Source organism: Prinia subflava, chromosome Z, assembly GCF_021018805.1.
Source record: "Prinia subflava isolate CZ2003 ecotype Zambia chromosome Z, Cam_Psub_1.2, whole genome shotgun sequence".
NCBI lineage: Eukaryota > Metazoa > Chordata > Aves > Passeriformes > Cisticolidae > Prinia > Prinia subflava.
In genome coordinates this window covers 102,511,213-102,531,894 of record NC_086283.1, presented here as the reverse complement: position 1 = coordinate 102,531,894, position 20,682 = coordinate 102,511,213, and the positions used below count along the sequence as shown (strand labels likewise).

At 40.4% G+C, this 20,682-nt stretch overlaps 1 protein-coding gene across 5 annotated transcripts in view; it reads left to right on the top strand.

The window, feature by feature from the left end:
- The window catches only part of DYM (dymeclin), a 209,298-nt gene that overhangs the window by 129,592 nt on the left and 59,024 nt on the right, over positions 1 to 20,682 (top strand). For all 5 annotated transcript variants that reach the window (XM_063422109.1, XM_063422108.1, XM_063422105.1 and 2 more), the window contains one exon: positions 14,025 to 14,127. In XM_063422109.1, coding sequence (XP_063278179.1) covers positions 14,025 to 14,127 — 103 coding nt within the window. The remainder of the gene's footprint in view (positions 1 to 14,024; positions 14,128 to 20,682) is intronic.

The window sequence follows — 20,682 nt, the reverse complement described above, 5'->3', positions numbered from 1 at the left end:
GGGCTATTCATGCCTGTGTAACATTTTAGATCTCATGGGTATTGTGTGTGACACCTTTTTCACTGAAGAGTAAAATTAAAAACATTGACAGACTAGAGTGGAGAAACAGGATTGCATTTTAGCTCTCTCAAGGTTGAATTGTGAAATTTGGGTAAGATGTGACTCTTGCTAGATACGGAAACTATTTTTATAAAAGATGAGAGGATGGTCCAAGCTGGGGATCTGTCAGGATGCTGACAAGTCTTTTCCTGCTGTGAGCTGCAGTGATTTTGATCACACATGTTTGTTTGGGAGAACAGTGGTGGTGATGGAGACAAAAGCTGGGAGAATTCAGTGCTCCAAACATTTGTTCTTCCTTAAAAGCTTCCAGATTATCCGTTCCAAGATTGTCATCTTCCTGCAATGATGAGTAGTTCAGAGCCTTTCAAGCTGCCTGCAGTTTATTTCTAAATGCTTTTTGCCATGCTGGAGATCGCGGTATATTCTTGATACCTATATGCTGTTCCCTGGAGTTGTGTTTTAACCTTCCTAGGTCCTTGCTCTACATTTAATGGAATCATTTAGGCTGGAAAATCCCTCTAGAAGCATCAAGTCCAGCTGTTCCCCCAGCATTGCCAAGGTCATCACTAACCCACGTCCCAAAGTTTCACATTCTTTAATCACAGATCTTTTAAATCCTTCCAGCAGCGCTTCACAGGTTGTTTCCCCCCACTGTTTGTTTGTTTGTTTGTATTTGTGTGTTTTGTTTTTGAATTGTGTTTGGTTTTGGTTTTTTATGAGCTGTAGAACAAGGGGAAGAAAATCACTGAACACTGTAAATATGGGAGATGTTAGGGAGGTCAGTTTTACTGTTCATAATAAAGATACATGGAAAATCAGGCAGATGAAAGGTCCTGGCATTATTGCTCAGGCATACATAGGAAAGCACATGGGTGTTGTTGAGGGGCTCAAGCAACCAAGAAGAGAGAAATAAAATTAAGATAAATGTTAAATAACAGGAGTTAAGAAAATGCCATGGGCTGATTTCCCAGGATGTTGGCACAGCATTTATACTGAACTGGGCAAGGGCAGGCTGGGGCTTCCCAAAGCCAAGTTAACCTCCGTGTAGGTCATTAACTCTAGCTTTTTCCATAGTGAATTGCACTCTTATGAAATGTTTCATTATCCCTTGTTTTGTTCAGCATTCACTGCAGTTGGGTTCTGACTGGATATTAACGTCCCTTACAAAATATTTAATATTCTTGATGAATGTTTTCTTTTGATGATGCAGTATTTTTCAGGATGAAAAAATATATCTTTAATTTCCTATCTATTTTAACCTCAATTTTTCTTTGAAAAGTGGTTTATTTACGACAGGCTACCTTTTGCAGGTTTGTTTCTAAGAACAGAAATTCACAGAACTGCAACAAAGGGGATTATGTTGACATTACAGTGAAGGATGTAAACAATTTTTATCTGAGATACTTATTTTTCAAGTACTGTGTTGTTACAGGATGGGTTTAGTAATAGATATTAAACTCAGTCTTGGTCTTGTATTGAAAAACATTTGATATGTTCCATTTTTTGACATTATTCTGTGTTTTTATTGCATTTTTCCTTTTTTCCAGTACTAATATACCCTCATGTGCTTCTGAGAATGTTTAAACATTTCATATCTTTGAAAGTAAATGTATCTGCACATCAGTGCTGTTTGCAGAGAAGTATTTCCAACAAATACCTCTCTGGGAGGAAAGTGAGGGTGTTTTATGTAGGTGCACACACTCAGTCATAGCATCCCAGAGGATTTGGATTGGAAGGGACCTCAAAGCTCATCCAGTCCCACCCCCTGCCATGTGCAGGGACACCTTGCACTGTGCCAGGCTGCTCCCAGCCCTGTCCAGCCTGGCCTTGGGCACTGCCAGGGATGCAGGGGCAGCCCCAGCTGCTCTGGGCACCCTGTGCCAGGGCCTGCCCACCCTCCCAGCCAGCAATTGCTGCCCAATCTCCCAGCTGGCGCTGCCCTCTGGCATTCCCTGGCAGCCATTCCCTGGGTGCTGTTCCTGCAGGCCTTGTCCCCAGGGCCTGTGCAGCTCTCCTGGAGCCCCTGGAGGCCCTGGCAGGGCTGGCAGCTCTCCCTGGAGCCTTCTCTTGTGCAGGGCAGAGCCCCAGGTGTGCCAGGCTGGCTGCAGAGCAGAGGGGCTCCAGCCCTGGCAGCAGCTCCGTGCCCTCCTCTGCCCTGGCTGCAGCAGCTCCACGTCCTTGTGCTGCTGGAGGCAGGGCTGGAGCAGCTCTGCAGGTGGGGTCTCACCTGGGCACAGGGGCAGAATCCCCTCCCCTGCTGCCCCGCTGGGGGCTCAGCCCAGGGCAGGGGGGCTCAGGCTGGGGCAGGTCCAGCTCTCCCCCCCAGCACCCCCAGTTCCCTCTCCCAGGGCTGCTCCCTCTGCTCATCCCAGCCTGGACTGATCCCGGGGGTTGCCCTGATCCAGCTCTCGGCCTTGTTGAACCTCATGAGGTTCCCTTGGGCTGTGTGGGTAATGTTGTACCAGATATTGTAGTGTGAATTTTGAGTTCATTATCAAGTACCGTACCTAAAGTCCTCTTCTCTACTCCTTCCAAGGTATTTCATGCCTGCCATGATTTATTCAGAAAGGAATACGTGACCAAAATTTGAAAATTGAAATTCTCTATGTACAGGTTTGAATACACATGCCTTGGAAATGGCAGTTTTTGTACCAAGATTGAGCATCCTGTGTGAAATTCCTGGTGAAGGTGCAGGGGGACTGATCAAAATTCAGCTCCAACATTCGTTTTATAGTAGTGCTGCTCAAACTATGTACTTTTTTATGTCTGGAAATTCACTAAAATGAGATATTGGAACCAAAATCACTAAGATGACATGGATGGAAGTACTCTATTGAAGGAGATGATACACCCAATATATTATGCTTTATGCACTTTTTACATTCAAAATTGATTTCATCAATATTGAAATTTGACTCGAAGTTCAGGAAATAATAGATTAAGGATTTATGAGAAGCTTTAATTCACCATCTTTGTTTCAAAAGTGAAACACAATCTTTAATTAAGTGATTGTTCATTGTGCTTTGTTCTGAATATGGGGTTATTCACTGGTTTGGGGTTTTCTTAACGTTGTCTTTATTCTTTGTGTGGCCTCAGGCACACTGAACACATGCCATCTAACTTTATCCAGAAGACAAAAAATGCTCATTTCCTTAATAACTGTTCTTTTTAGAGCTCGTGGTACTCATAAAAGTTCTCAGTGGTTCACAAGGGTTCAGAGTGAAAATTTTTTATAGATATGGATTTGGGGAAAATATTGCTACCCACTGTGAACAGTTATGGAAGTTATCCACAGATATAAATGTGTTATCTTTCAATTTTTTTCCTTTATGGGGCACTGGAAGTTTAGAAATGGCCTCACTGTTATGCAGAAGAAAGGCCTTGGATCCAAAATTATTCTTGGGAGAACCTATTAGCTGTGACAACTATGTCAGGTTTGAATTTTTGGTCACTTCTGTAATGTCTTCAGCAATTATTTTATTGTAAAGTTGATGAGTCCAACTGGTTTTCTTTATTTCTCAAAAAATAAATAGTTTCCAGTTTGTTAAAATTGTAGAGGTTTTATGTCAGTAGGGTAACCAAGTGAGCTGTAGTGATGAGGGAGGGACAGCTAGAGGCTCCCCATGCCCACTGGCAGGATCACTGTGGAGGGAGAGGGATGTGATCAGGAAGGACACCTGGGCAAAGAGATCAGTCCATGAGGAAAGCAGTAAACTTCTTCCTGTGGAGCAAGCACGTCGAAGAGACCTTTGGGATGAGGGGTGAAAGAAAGGAGAGGGAAAGGAGACAAAGGCGTAAGAGAAAAGTAGTGTTCTCTGTCTGCAGCATGTGATGGGTCCTCGTAGGGGCTTGTTTCTTGTTCAGCTTTGACACAGAAACTCCAGTTTCATGAAGTAAGGTCAAAGCCTGCACAAGAGAAGGCTCCAGGGAGAGCTGCCAGCCCTGCCAGGGCCTCCAGGGGCTCCAGGAGAGCTGCACAGGCCCTGGGGACAAGGCCTGCAGGGACAGCACCCAGGGAATGGCTGCCAGGGAATGCCAGAGGGCAGCGCCAGCTGGGAGATTGGGCAGCAATTGCTGGCTGGGAGGGTGGGCAGGCCCTGGCACAGGGTGCCCAGAGCAGCTGGGGCTGCCCCTGCATCCCTGGCAGTGCCCAAGGCCAGGCTGGACAGGGCTGGGAGCAGCCTGGCACAGTGGAAGGTGTCCCTGCTATGGCAGGGAGTGGCAGTGGATGAGCTTTAAGGTCCCTTCCAACCCAAACATTCTGTGACTCTGTGATATTATTTCCAAATTTCAGAGGAGCTTGCAATGAACAATTAATCTATTGTAACACTGGCAGGGCACTGAAAGGCCAAACTCTCACTGAGCTGACAGGGTGGTGCCAGAGGTGAGTGCTTTGAAGGCTCTGGGTACAGAACCAGGGTTCCAGAGTCATGTTCTGCTTAAATCGTAGAAGAAAGAACAACACACATACCCTGTGACCTTCTGCCTGCAGAATGAGTCTGTTATCTCCTGAAGTGGACCCAGATTCTTTTCCAGAATGAGTTCCAAGGGCACAGCAATTCCCTTTCCAATGTAGCATGCACCCAAATTCATACAAATACAAGTGTGCTTGCACAGCCAGTGTGTTTGAGCAAAGCTGTGCCCAATCTGAGCTGCTCAAAACACAGGCGTTTGGACCTGAGGTTGCATGGCAGCATTTTCTTTCTAATTTTCGTGTTGTTATTTCTTTGTTAGGAGTCTGTTGTTGGGGTTTTGGGTGAGAGTTTTGCTCAGGACACTTTCTCCAGCAATTTCCTCTGACTCTCACCCACAGAGTTTTGTCCTCAATCAAGGCAAATGTCGTCTCTCGGCAGCTATGACAATTACCACATTGAATTAGGAGCACATAGATAAAATGGAAATATTGATATTCTTTCAAAATAGTAACAGGACAAGCGCAGGGATCATTGGAAGGAGTTACATGCATACCTTGAGACACCTAAAACAGGTTTGAGGATTTCAAGCACAGAAAAAACCTTGTATTTAATCTGAGCTTTGCAAACATATTTTGTTTGTACTGGACTGCACTCATTTTCCTCCCTTAGCTTTCAGCCTTTCAGAATTTAGTTTCCTGCTTGCCACTCTCTTGAAAAGTACAGGAGAGAGATGGTGCTCAGCAAAGCCCTGCCCTGTCAGGGCAGAATCATGTGCGTAGGATTTGCGTGCAGGAATTTACTCCATGGTAGGTCACACTCTGCTTGTTGAGTTCCTACTTCAGTACAACCTAGGGTTAGGTCCTAGCCCGCCTCTGCCCTGTAAGTGGAATTACAAGGATGTTATTTGGCACGCCAGACAAAAGGGGGATGAAACGATCTGTACCAAGCTACAGGGGAAGGAATTTACCGCTTTCTGTTCCTTTTACTTCCCTAGTGATAGGAGCATCCATTTCCCAACATTGGCTGGAAAGTGGCCATGAGATGCCGAACAATTTATGCTTTCAGTTGAAAAATACATTTCCTGGTCTCTGGAAATTAAACTCTTGGCTTATTTTGTAAATATTTACTTCTGTCTTGCCACATCGAATTCCTTTCTTCCATGTTGTTGCTAGCGTCATTGTCTTTCTAACTCCATTTTAGCAGGAAATCCTGTTCATTAATGCAAAATCTCCTTTAATTGTTCTAAGTTGTTTCTGATTTTGCTTATATATCTACAAGGGTATGGTGGATTCTTGTTTTTCTATGTAATACTCTAAATAATAATGTTGTCCTGTGAGGCAGAATTTGATATGGCTTTTTACCACACGACTTAAAGATCTCTGCTCATATGTAAGCAGTGGCAGATAAAAGGGTACCCTTTAAAATTAATGAGATGTTTTGTCATGAAGATATCTTGAAGTATATAATTTATTAGGATCAAGTTTAGGATTGTAGAATTAAAAGAGTGGCCTTTTATGTTTGCTATTTAACAGGGAGATAGGATAGAAATAATTTCCTTACCCAGCCTGCATTAAAACCATTTGTGATGCCAGAGATCAGCTCAGGAGAATGACTTTGTACATGGGCAGATATTGACAAGAGAGCTTTAAACAGACAGAGGGCAAGTTCAGATTGACTATTAGGAGGAAATTCTTTATTTAGAAGGGAGGGTGAGACCCTGGCACAGGACATCCCTGGCAGTGCCCAAGGCCAGGCTGGACAGGGCTGGGAGCAGCCTGGGACAGTGGAAGTGTCTCTGTCCATGGCAGGGGGTGGAATTGGAGAGCTTTAAGATCTGTTTCAACCCAAATCGCTCAGAGGTTCTCTACTTTGGGACTTGCCCTGCAGTAGCTGCCAGCTGCAGCACAAGGCTGTTTCCAAGGGGACAGAAACTTTTTATTTTCTAAGAAGGCATAAGATAAGAAAAGCAGAAAAAGGTCTGATCACTGTCCAGCAAAATTGGAACATGGCAATATGCCCCTCATGTGAATGTTGTACTGTCTGGGAGTTCTTTTCGTTCCCTGATCCCTTGAACCCTGTCCATCACTGTGGTCCATGCAGACCATGATATTTACATCCATGATGTTTGTGGAGTCTGCATGCTGTCAAGCTCTCAATTTCACATCATCTCCACAAGCCAGAGGGATACAATATCAATTCAGCAGAATTTAGTCATGTTTCACTTTACAAGACTAGAAAGAAAGATATAAAGTGTGTTCTTATTTTCTGTTTATTCTGTTATTCAGTATTTTAATTGGTTAGGTTCTGTTTCCTGGGATCCTAAAAGTCTCCCAGGCTTTAGTTGGGCTCAGATAAATAAGAGCAGTGCCCCTCTATGGAGTAAATTGCCCTGCAAAGGCCTTGGAGTTCTCCATGGCTATTGTCTCTCTTTATTTCTATTTATATGCCATTGTAGCTTGGATAATTCGAACACGGAATGCCTCAAGGGCTCTTTGGTAGACATGAGCACAAGGGACTTAGGGATTTTTCTCTGCATTTATCTGTACTAAATGGATTTCTCCCAGAGCTGGGTTCCTTAAGTGCTCACAGAGCACTTCTCCATCGCCCACAGACAGGCACTTGCTTACAACCTGTCCCCCATACAGGCTGGGGGACAATGCATTTATTGTATTTCAAGTGGAGCAGCACAGTGCATTTCTTTTGTTCTGATGTCTGCTGCGACCCTTCACAGACCTTTATTCAACCAGATGGGCATTTCAGGTTGTCTGCTTGGAGATGTCTGTGCAGGCACATATCCATGTCTAGAGTTCTTGTGCCACAACACACACACTTTTTTTTTCTGTAATCCTTTTAAAAAATAGGTCGAACCCAAGAAGTGTTCCTTACATATACAGAAACCAAGGTATGGTTTTAACTTTTAGATACCAGATTTTGAACATATTTTTAGAGCTTTTTTGTAATACAATTGTGGCATTGTAAAATGCTTCTGTTTAGAAGGAGTATTTTTGTGTAGCAAGGTTTTGGTGTTTAGGGCTTTGTATTTAAGTCTTTAAAACAGGGAACAATAGTACATTTGGCATGTATATAGGAAGAGAGAGAAAAAGCAGCACGGAGTGTGGCTGAATTGTTTGAGAACATTCATCCTCAAACTTTTTGATCCATGGAACTGTTTTTTTCCATCACCAGACAGTGATTTGTGTTTGGGTGGTGTTTGTTTGCAGCTCTTCTGAACTAAGAGAGTGAGCAGAAAAAATTCAGAACATCTGAATTTCGAAACTTCAAATAAATTCTATGGAAAGGTGCTTTAGTCCTCAAGTACTTCTTTACTCAGCACATATAGGATATTTCTAGATATTCAGATAAATTAAAATTCACCTTTAGAAGCTCAGTAGCGTTTTGAATTGTGAGATACCTAATCCAATCCTTAACCCTTCTTGTTGTCATATAACTTGTTATGACTTTCCTCTGCTAATGTCATCAGTTCTTTTCTATCCGTGCCCCTTTTGTTCAGGCTTCCATCTCTTTCTTTATATAACACCATCAGTCTAAGCTCATCTCATACCCTAGGTATTGAGATTGTCTTCTTTCCTCCCAGTTTTCCTTCCCTCTCTGCCATTGCTTTGAAAGTGCAAACAAGAATTTATGGCACCCCGAACCTGCCTTCAACCTCCTTTGTAAGAGAGGTCTGTGGCCATGTAATGATAGTTAAGTTTCTGTTTTGATAACTTTTTTTTTTTATTCTGATGTCTTGTAGAATCATCTGTAAGCAAGCTTCCTTTCTCCATTTGCATAATTTTGGTTTTTTGGCCAAATCACTCTTTCATCTTTTCTCAAATCCATTGAATAAATGAGTTTTCAAGCATTTCATGGAGAAGTATGTTTTCTGGTTTAGAGCCTTTGCATTTTCATACAATTGTTTCAAACTCTTTCACACAGGATGCCAGTGGGCAGTTGCTGCCCAGCACAGCTTTACTAGTTATAAAATCATAGAATTGTTTTGGTTGGAAAGGACATCTCAGTTTGAGTCCAACCCTGCCCCCAGCACTGCCAAGGCCACCACTGCCCCATGTCCCCAAGTACCACATCCAAATGGCTTTTAAACACCTCCAGGGGTGGGGATCCACCACTTCTCTGAGCAGCTGTGCCAGGGCTGGACAGCCCTTTCCATGAAGAAACTTTTTTAATATTCAAACTAAACCTCCTGGCACAACCTGAGCCATTTCTGTTTGTCCTGTCACTTGCTGTCTGGAATAAGACACCGAAGCAGCTCTGTTCCCTTCTCTGGACGTGCTCCAGCCCCTCTTTCTTGTCATGAAGGGCAGTATTTTTGGTAAAACCAAAGACAGGTATTCTTTCAGCAGCTTTCTTGCATTATAGGCAGCTCTTTGGTATCTGGTCATCCTTAGTTGCTGCTCCCAGGGTGAAATCCTCCGTGCTTACTGAGAAGCTTGGATTGTTTCTTGCTGCATTAAATTTCAGCAAGTTTATTTTGTGTCCAAATTTTTGAAAGGTAAAGGAAAATTTAATTTAAATGCCTTTTCTCTTTATCACTCCTGTAATGACTGTGCCATTTGCAAAGTTTAACTCTAGTCTTTCTTAGAATCACAGAATGTCTTGGGTTGGAAGGGACCCACAGGGATCATGGAATTCATCTCCTGTCCCTGCACAGACCCCAACAACCCCACCCTGTGCATCCCTGGGGCACTGTCCAAACTCTCCTGGAGCTGTGGCAGCCTCGGGGCCGTGCCCATTCCCTGGGGGAAGAGCCTTTCCTGAAATCCCACCTAACCCTGCCTGGCACAACGTCAGGCCATTGGCATTCCTTTACCGTTGATGTGTATTAATTTAAGTCACTTCCTATATTTTGTCTGTATATTGTAAGTATTTTGGTAGCCTGATCAAGTGTTTAATAGCTTTTGGTATTCAGATGGGCCAAGAATGTGTTCCTTTTTGGCCCTTTTAAGGATATTTTTCAGACTGTTAGGATGTCTCACCTTCAGTTCATATAATGCATCCCATGATACTTTTTATTATTCAACTCTCTTAATAAAAAAGAGAGTTTGTGGGACAAAGTCATATAAGTGATATGTAGAAGCCTGTTACAACAGGGATACTGTTGTGCTTTATTTTACTTCCAGTCTCAGTGAAAGACTATTCACAAGGTACATTTTTCAGTGCTGGTGATATCCTCCTTGGAATGAGTTTCACAATCACTGTTCCAGTATGATCCTCAGGACAAACTGGCATGTCATAATTTTGGAGCATCCTATTCACTTCCTTAAAATAAAGTAAACTGCTGCTGTTCCTTTTCATTGTCCACGGCTTTCAGAAAAGGTTTTGGCAGATTATAACTTTGGATTTCTTTTCAACTTCTAATTTTAATTTCCACATCTTTTTTCCAATGTTTTCATTATAAAAGCTGCATTTATACTTTTTTTTTTTTAATGTGAAAAGTCTACTTTATGAGCTGTTTCAAACTGATATAAATTAGACTTTTTGAGGCACTTGATAAATGAGTCTCCTTGTTGGCTATTTTTTTTTCTTTCAGGATCTATAGGCTTTGTGGAGTTGACTTTTTGAAAGTGTTAAGTTCATATATTACTGGTTTACATTTCATTTTGTGTGCAAATAGCACTTGATCAATTCACTGGGATTAGCAACTATTACTATTTAGTCTGTATTAATTTTTTTATTTATTGAAGTTCAGCCCTGAGTTAAATTAAAAACTGCTGTGTAAAGGGAGGTAAGGAACTAATGTTGTTTTTAATTCCATAAAAACAAACAACCACAGGACCTTGAGGTTGTTGTTCAGCCTTGAGTCTTCCTTGGCTGAGCTCATCCCTGGTGCAATTTGATGGTCTGTAACAGATCACATTATCTTAGAATGGTGTGAGTTGCAAAGACCTTAAAAATCCCCCTGACTGTGGTCAGGGACACCTTCCCCTGTCCCAGGTTGCCCCAAACCCCATCCAGCCTGGCCTTGGACACTGCCAGGGCTCAGAGGCTTCCAGCTGCACACAGCTTCTCTGGGCACCCCGTGTCAGGGGTTCACCTCCTCCCAGGCAGGAATTCCTCCTGATAATGCCAGATGATGATTTCTAATCTTCCTAACAGATGCCAGCTGTTACTGCATCTTGCTCTTATTCCAACGTAGTGGTTTGCTTGCTAAAGTTCTTCTGTGAGGGAGAGATGAGTTCGGGGGTACCAAGATGTTTCCATTGTTCTGAACGTAGCTTTTTATTAGTATGAAAAATCCATAATGGGTGAGATTAGAAGGCCTGTCAGGCTCCATAGCCTGCCTGACAATTGATGGAGAAGAATGGATGAAAGAGGACAAATATTCCAGTAGAAAAATCCATTTTCTTGTCAGCCTGTGCACGTTGCCATAAGTGACCACACAATACAAGTGTTTTTCTGTTTGATCTCAACCTGACTTCTAGTTGGGCACAAATAGATGTGTGATGAAGACACAGGAGGGAAATTTGGAGATAGTCTCAGCTTCCACTTCCAGACCTTGTACCTTGTTATGAAGAGGGGAACAGCCTTGTTGTTAAGCATTTTTGACTTTTTAAAATTGCATTATTCATGCCTTAAAAATCAAAATCAAGCCCAAAGCCATACAGACACTGGAGACATGACTGCTGCAAAGTCAAGCAGCTCCTTTAGAATGCAGCATTTGTTGGTGATGAAAGGTATTTATGAGCTAAACTTTGTACAAATGTTTTTTGAGGGTTGCAGTTAACTCTGTGCTGAGGCTTTAAAAGTGGGCCTGATATTTATCAAGGTGGTTTTCAGAGCTCGAGACAGAGGCATAGTAAGAAGTGAATGACTTAGAATTGAAGTTTTGCACCAATTCAGGAGGCAACAGTACTTCCTAGGAAGCTCCAAATCCATTAGTTAATTGCAGTATCTGGCCCTGATCTTTTTTCTTCTTTGTTTTGCTGTAGTATTTTTGTGGAGCTCTTTGAGTTTGCTGCTCTGTGCATCTTTATTATGAAAAATTCAGTATGAAAAATCCTGCTGTGTATCCTGCCTTTGTGCTTTCCTAAGGGATGGTCCTTGGAGAAGGATAACCAATGCATGGAGGAGAGAACTGTGTTGAGGTTTTCTGACCTGGATATCTGTGTTATGGACAGTGGTCCCACAAAGACATGTCCCAGCATGGTGTGAGGGACATGAGTTTGGGGCTGGACAGCAGAACTTTGCAAGGGAAAGACAACAAAAACCTCTGCACTGCTGCTTTGGAACTGGAAATCAGCCACCAAGGTCTTGCTTATGCCATAAACTCTACTTATAGTACACTTAATTATTAAAAAAAAAACCCTAAAGAATATACAAAGAAATAACTTATCCATTATTTTCCTTTCTGTTTTTCCTAAGTTCTTTCTGTTGGAATAAATAAATTTACTTTTTGCTATTCTAGTTCCATGCAGAGTGTCATTGTATGTTCATTTTACTCTTCACGTGCATTGAACACATGCACTTTCCAAACTCTTGATCCCATTTTCTTTGTTTGTATTTAGATTTCCTTTACAGCCAAAATGCCTTTTGTATTTTGGAGAAGAATCTATTAGTTGGAAATCCTCTTTATTCCAAATGCTTCTTCTTTGTGAAATTATCTACATCTTCTGGAGCAGACACCAAATTTAACGTGGTTTTGCTGCACCCCACCATAAGCATCTCCAGCTTGGGTTTAACTGATTGTTTTGTCTGCACAGCACTAGATGGTGCTGATGACAGTATCTCTGAAATCTGAGTCTTCAGAGATACCCATGGTTGCAGTAGTGCTGCTGTTTCCTACCAAGGGCCAGCTTGCAGATCCAGTTATTGAGCTGAACAAAAATTTCAGTCTGTGAATGGAGTAACAGAAAATGGGAGGGGGAAAAAGACAGAAAGCTATCAATATATCTTCATTTCTGTGTTGCTTCTTCCCTTTTATCATGGAATGTTGTAGTGGTATTGACTAATAGCTGTGAGTTAGTGTAACTAATTCCTCATGACTACGAGGAGTGTTGGAAAACTTTTTCCTGAAGCTCTTGAGTAGCAGTGGGGTGACAAGCACTGATACTCCAAAGAATCCACTCCTACCATCTGTGAGGGATATTATATGAATGATACATTACAAGTTTAAAAATTGAGGGGTCTTCTCCCAGTGCTGATCATCATTTCATGAGGCAGAAGAACCTTGCAAGCATATGCCTTCAAACACTGATCCAGTTCCAAGAAAATGAGAGTGTCCACAATATAATACCGAGGCAGATTTTGCCATTTGTAAGTGAATTGTGTTCATGGAATGTTTTTGATTAGATGGGGCCTTAAAGTTCATCCCATTCCACCCGTTGCCATGGGCAGGGACACTTTCCACTATCCCAGGTTATCCAGCCTGGCCTGGGACACTGCCAGGGATCCAGGACCTCACCTGTAACCCTTTCCCTGTGTGTTGATCAAGGTGGCCTTTCCACCCTCTAAAACACACACAGTCATCCTAGGAAAACCTGATAGGAGTCCTGTAATGCTCCAAAAAGAAGTGCAGAGGTCCAAATTATGTTTCCATACACAGAAAGCCTAAAAACACCTGACACCTAACAACAGCAAACAGCCTCAGGTTGCACTAGAGCAGGTTTAGAATGGATATTAGGGAAAAATTCTGCTTGGAAGGGGTTGTTCTTTCACAGGCTGCCCAGGGCAGTGGTGCAGTCCCCATCCATGGAGGGATTTAAAAGCCGTGTGGATGTGGAGCCTGGGGCACGGGTCAGTGCTGGCCTGGGCAGGGATGGGGCAGATTTGGACTCGATGGCCTTGGAAGCTCTTCCAGGGTGGGGATGGGTTTATCTGTGAATTGACAGCCATGTTTGAGCTACCAGGGCTTTAGAGGAGTATTTCACTCCTACTGCTGCTGTTTCCACCATTCTCCTTGTAAATCAGGTTACACCATCCTCTGTGAGTGCCATTGCCCTGCTTTTTTCCACAATGCGGGAAAAATGTGTTTATTTCTCTGTGTGTGTATGGACCCCTGATTTAGCAGATTATTTATAAAGCTAAGGTAATCCTTTTTTCATTGACTTAGTGTAAAATAAATTTGAAAATAATATATACTAGTAAAATGCAATAACTTGGCCTCAAAATACTTTTGTCACAGACTCAGATTTCTCCTATCTAAGCAATAGGTTATTGGAATGGATAAAGTATGAGATACTTAAGTGTATATTACAATGTATTGCATGAGGTGCTGCACTTAAAAATTGCATTCTAATGAACACAAACTGTTTGTGAACTAAAACTGCATGTATGCCATTCCTTCTGTGACAGTTTGACTTTTATGAATTTAATAATGAACATAAAGTGTTCCTCAGATAATGTATTGTAGAGAATATTTCTGACTCAAACTCTTCTGTTACTTACCCAGATGTTAAATAAATAAATAATACAACCATTGTGCATTGCATTCTAAAAATTTTGTGTATATAATGAGATATCTTTCCTTACTGAACAGTCTTAACTATTTCAGGACATTATTGTGAAGTTATTTTAATTTTTTTTTTCCCCCAGTCTATTTTCTCTGCTGTCTAAAAAACACAACAAAGTGCTGGAGCAGGCCACGCAGTCCTTGAGAGGTTCCCTGGGTTCAAACGACTCTCCACTTCCTGATTATGTGAGTATCAGAACGAATGTTGCAATGGGTGCTTCGAAATTCAGGTCGTACATCCCTAAATCTGCAAAGAATTCTCAGAGTGTGGCAGCTGAGCAACCAAAAATCAAAATACAGGAACCTGTGTGAATGATGTCATGTCTGAAACGTCTCTAAAAAACAAGAGTTACACTTGGAAATGGCAGAACAAAACCACAGCTATGCAGAGGGAAGAGGCTTACTGTCAACTCGTGCTTTTCGAGCCATTTGTAATTTGGGATATTTAAATCACACAGTTGAGAGCGACAGCTTTAGGAACTGGGCTTCAGCATCCACAGAATCTTAAAATGCCTAAAAATTATTGAAAACAATTCCCACTGAGCCTCTGGGGGAGAGCTGGAGCCATGGGGCAAATTAGTCTGTTCTGAGTGCATGGATACTTACATTTCCCTTCAGTTTGCTGAGCCAGTGCCCACAAGTAGGCAACAATTTTGTGTTTAATTGCATGTCTTGTTGGGAAATCTTTGCTTTGAGTGGAAGAAGGAAACGTCTTGAGTGGACTTGAATAATATCTTTGTACTGCTGAAGTATCTTTGGTCTGTACCCGTTTGAACCCTCACTGCAGTGTTGTGTGAAGGAAAGAAAATCAGTTGCTGAGGGTTTTTGAGGATGAAAATTTATCAACTTCTTTATTTTCAGGGCTAATAAACGATCCTGAATATGCCTACCTGAGACTTTACATATCCTATTACTCCAGCATTAAATATAAAAATACCTAAGAAGAAAATTTGATATAATAGTTTAATGACTTAAACAAGGAAACGGCATGATACACGTCTGTAAAACACATAGGCATGTGATAACATACATATGAAAATATGTATTTCAGTGTATGTAGGAATACAATGCTTGGAAAATATTTTGTAGGTTTTGGATTTCTTTTAAACTTGCTGGATGTAAACAGTACTGCAGTTAAGGAAAGGGCCAGGGAAGGGTTTTCAGTACAAAGTTGTTCCTTATATACAGAGACAGCTGAAGAATGCAGCTGATGGAGCTGGGAGAGCTCCCTGGAGCACAGCCAAGAAGCTTACACACTCCAGTGAGTTTTTCTCTTTCTGCTGTTGGTATGATGTAGGGATGGAAGAAGGAAAGAGAGCACTTGGAAAGATTGGTGTAGGGGTGCATAAAATAAACTCACGGCCTGTATTTTGAAACAATAAGATAAACTATTAAGCATGGCTTTCTGTTCCTTTCTGTTTCCTCTCCACATTGCTCATGTTACAGCTCAGTCTGAAACATAGGCAGTTGACTAAATGAAGTTGAGGCCAGATTTGATCACTTCAGCATATTCTGCTTCTGAAAGCCTGTGTTTCTGTGTGTGTAAGAACAAGGGGGTGTGTAGGAGCTGAGGGGACTGAAATGTCTGGAGTTCTGAAGTGTGTTCTGCCTCTGTATCCAGTCTGGAGCTAAGGAAGTGGGTGATTCCAGTATTGCCTGCTCTGCACAGGTTTGTTCTTTGAGAGGTGGAGGTTTGCCTAGTAAGCAGTTCTCTTTGCAGGCTCTGTTTAGACCAGGTATGTACTTCAAAAATGCAATTCTCACCATTTTTTCATTCACTTTAATTTAGAAATTACTCATTTTCTTTCTGTAATCCAAAGGGGAATTTGCATGGAACCCGAATCCAAGGGTTAAATCATACATAAAAGTATTCTAGGTGCTCTTTAAGATATTGTCCTAAATTCTGAGTGTTTGAGCAGTAGTACTCTTTCTGTTCTAGTAAGTTTTTGACCCAATACACAATCCCTAAGATTATACTCACTCATGATGGTAGGAATATACTGAGTTCTACCTTTACCACATTTGTTAATGTTCTTTTTGTGCAGCAGATATTCACAGAGACAACCACCCCCTGTCATTATTGCCTCAAAGACTCTGTCCTCTGCTAGACCAATTCTTATCCTGAGTTGTTTACTTGTTGTTTATAAGCCATAATATTATTCATTGCTTTTGCAGCAGCACTGACGTGCTTTGAAATACTACACTGTAATGCAATTGGAAAGGGAAGAGTCCACTTAGGTTTACCTCTCTTGCTTTCTTGCATTTAATAAAACCATATTTTCCAATGTTTTTAGCAAAGAAGAACACTGGTAGTAAAGTAATTGAGAATTTCTATTCTTTTAGTTCAAATCAAGACATATCACTTAAGTAAACATATCAATGATTTTTTTGGTATTTGATTACAGCCTAATGTGATTTATCAAATCAGAGATACCTAACAGCATAACTAGAGACATGCTAACTTCTCTTGGGAAGTGGCACATCAGATGTGCTGTTGGAGCTGCCCTGTACCCCAAAAATTCTTTTTAAGGATCTCATTGTATTCTTTATGATTTTTGAGTGCTTCCCCTGCTTGTTAAACTGCAGCTGGTAACGTGAGATTCTTGTTATCTCTTTCTAGGGAAAGAGTGGATGGAGAAGGGTAAATTTTGATTTTTGGCAAGTTTATGACATTTTCTTGCTGATGTAAGAAAAAAACCAGTTTCATTTCCTTAATACAATAATTGAAGAAATTAAAAATCAAATATAGGTATAGTGTTAAATTCAAGTAGTTCAGCAGACATCATCACTTGAGTCTTACCTCCTAAATTTGGGGTTTAAAACCAAAATTGTTCTAGGCAGATGAAACATAAATGTGTTAGGAAAAATTCTAAAAAAAATCCCACTTGGTCTCAATATATTCAATTATTTAATACATAGCATTGTCATTTAAACAGCACTTCAGTGGTGGATGAAATTTGGGATAGAAACCTCGTAGTGTAATATTGAACTTTTCGTATTAATAGATACATTAGTCGATATATGGAGAGCCATCCTTTAATCCTCTGCCCAAAATCTGTTGGGGTTTTGGGTTATTTAGTATAGAAATAAAAGTGTGTTGGCAATTCAAAGGGAAAATGTAAAAAATAAAAATGTAGTGAGCTCTGTGTGTGCATGTACATGTATAAAAATATATGTTTTAATGTGTATTTATATATGTAAAGTCTGTAGCAGCAAAGCCTGGTGGCACTGGGAGCATTCCCAATCAGAGCTGACTTTTCTTGACTCCTTCCCCATCCAGTAAATTTACTGTGCAAAGCTGGCTTTCATGCAGGGCTGGAATCCTGCAAATGTTGATGAGTTCTTCTCTCATCTTGATAACCAGAATTAAACTTTGCATCTGGATGACGAGATTTCTGTATTATTTTCTTTTCCCCCTCAGTTTGTGCTCCATAACGGGCTAAATGAATTCTAATATTTGGATCCTTCTTTGATTTTTCCCTGATTTATATGGTAAATAGAAAGCAGCTGTCTGTTTAACCATCTAACTCTTGAAACTCCTAGGCCCCTCAAGCGTCATCTGGAAGTAATGTAGCTTGTAAAACAAAGCTAAGAAGAAAAAGCAATGTTTGTTTTATGTGGGATGAATGACTTTAGTTGGGGTCCCTCTAATTTGGCCATTATGGGGGTTATTAAAAACCAGTATTACAAAAGTGGTTTCAACAAAAAAGAAATTTGGGGGGTGGGAGCTTATATCTTGTTATTACATTTGATTATATTCAAAGCTCCGAGTACTTCATAAATAGTCCTTCGTTTGAGTTCCCCCAAGAGAGAACCAGCCCAGTCTCCCCCCTGCACATCAATAGATGTAAAAAGGTTCCCCTGCGTCACTTACTGCCTAAGAAGAAATTGTCTGTCAAAATTAAGAGCTTTTTTTTTAAGAGCTGTATTCATCTTAGAAAATCAAAGTTGCTAAAGAGTAGGTAAAATCAGATCCATGAACTGCAGTATTTGCTGTCTTTTAAACATAATAGAACAGATCTAAAATCTAATGTTCTAGATTCAGTTACACGCAGAGAAGTTAATTTTTAATCCAATATGTAGCAAAGAAATATTTCATTCACTATTAATGTGAACAATTTGACCTTTAAATAAATGTTGTGATGTTTTGGGGGGGTTAGAACGAGATGATCTGTAAGCTTTTCCAGCCCAAATCATTCTAGGATTATATGATTCTGTGAATCAGAGACCCATTTGGAGTGTAAAACACCTCTAGATTTGCCAGGTCCTATAATGTGTTCTGTGTTTGCATATCTAATATCACATCAGGTATCCTGCAGCTCTGTCTGATTTTTTTAATTATCTAAAGAACAGTTTAGGGCAGAGCTCTGCCATCACATAGAGGTGTTCTTCTATAAACATGTGTTATCACAAAGAAAGGGGAAGTCTTCCCCACAATCACATGATGACTCCAGTAATGATGCAGAAATGAAATTAAACCTACTTCCAAATAAACTGGTCGGCCATAATAGAGTTAGTGTGATGCAATTAATGTTGTTCAGCTGGTAGTCAGTAGTAACTGCTAAGAATGCACAAAACATGTAGAACTGGCTATGCTGTTGGCAGAATGGGAAGCTTTTGCCAAATTAAATCAAGACTCCTAACTGAGATACGTCCATATTTGTCAAATACTGGGGTGAGGAAGAAAGCCAAGGTAGTTTTGTTTTGTTGGGGGTTTTATTTGTCATAATCTTTCAAATTTAGAATTCAGAAACCACCTACTTACCATCCAAAGCACTGCCTAGGTCTCCTCAGTGGGTTTTTTTTGTCTCTGTTTTCTTCCATTTCAAAATGTCAAGAATCCCAGTAAGATTTTTGTTTTTTAAATGCCTTAGCCATGCATCATTAATGGTCTAAAAAGCTTCATTTTTGTGTGTGAATTTTTAGTTTCTCATGTTGTCTAGAGAAATAAACTTAAAATGCGATTATACGAGAAATTTTTATTAGGATGTTGCTTACTGAAAGCATATGGTAAAGTAATATAGTACTGGGTGGGTTTGTATGGTATGTGGATTCTAGCTGTTTAAGTTGCACTTAATAGGAGAGTCACCTTGTTTTGCCCTATAATACCTTCTTTTTGATTACTCTGACTTGATGGCTGATGAAGTAACATTTTCAATATCAGGTTATTCTTGGGTTTGCCTGTCTCCAGTATTGAGCAGAGGGCCTATAAATACTTTTTTCTAAATATTAGTCATACCCTCCTCCAGATGAATTATATTTTATAGAATATTACTCCTACCTAATCCCCCTATTTTTATATCACAAAAAAATAGCTATTTCAGAATAGACTGAAATAACCAACCTAACCCAAATCTAAAACAAGCTTTTCTATTGAGTAATAGCTGAATTCTGCAGTTCTGCCTGAATTCGTAATCAGTTCTTTCCTTTAAATGAATTGAAACTTTAATGAGAAAATGCTGCATAAATTATCCTTAAACAGAAGAACTATCCTAAAATGCTGTGAAAAAGATGTCGGTGAAGTTTAGTCTGTTTAAACTTCTGTATATTACTATGAAGTACTAATAGTTATTTGCAGCTGTTTTTTGCATTACTGTGTCTTTATAAATACATTGCTCGTGGTTGAAAGATTTGTAGACAAATACATTGAAGAACATCAAGATAAAGTTCATCAAAAAGGTGATGATCTTTCATCACCCAGGACTTCGACAGAAGTGTCATTGGTATCTGGTATTTGTGTTACATAGATGGTGTGAAGCCTTATTCCACTTAGAAAATCTCATTATTTTGGAAAATAAGGATGATTCATTTGTTTTGAAAGAACATTTACTGTGGTGGTAGCATCTTACGAACATCTGATTGGAAATTACTCATTCTTCAGGTTTATGAGGCAGGAGAACAAGTAAACGAATTTTTGACATTTGCAGTGCAAACACCTGCTAAAGTAATTTCAGAATTCTTTGTTTTGCTTGTTAGAAACATTTGAAGTAAACCAAACATGAACATTGTGATTTTTTACTTACTCTTTAACAGTTCTAGAGCTTTAGGTCATTGTCGTTATTTTGCAGTAGAGGGTATAAATTAAGGCAGTCATTCAAATTCTGTACTCAAACCCCATGTTTTTTGAGATGATTGCCTAAATTAGTGTCCTTAAAAGAGAAGATGATTAAACTGAAGAAGTTGTAAGAGCTTGTCCTGTAAATGGATGAGATCTTGGGGTTCCTTTGCACCTCCATGAGTTAAACAGGAGAGTTTTGTATGCTGATTTTTCTCCTGCACAGCTAATTGGGTTGCATTTTTTGAGAACTGGAAGCCTGAGGATGCTGGGATTTTAGAAGGGTCTTAGGTGTAGCTGCAGATAGAAAATGTGATACATTATTAAGATAAAGCCTCCATAAGCCTCTCTATACAACTGTTTATTACTGCCGTGTAGACCAACATTTGTTTTATTCACACTAATGGTAAGTATTGAAGTGTTTGGATGAGAAAAGGAACAGTACTGATCCCCAAAGCACCCTCTGTGCTGATTTGGTCATTAGATGCTTTTCCTGCTGCCTCTTTCACATGAGTGGATTGTTCAGGGTTTCTCAGAAACCAATTATTCACCTGGATGGTTCATCCTGGTCAGACGTCCACAGACAAACAGAACAACCTAATTTAGCAGCTCTCCAAAGAGTTTTACAACAGCAATCTATTTCAGCAATGCATTAAAACAATTTTCTGGTGTTCCTAACACAAGGT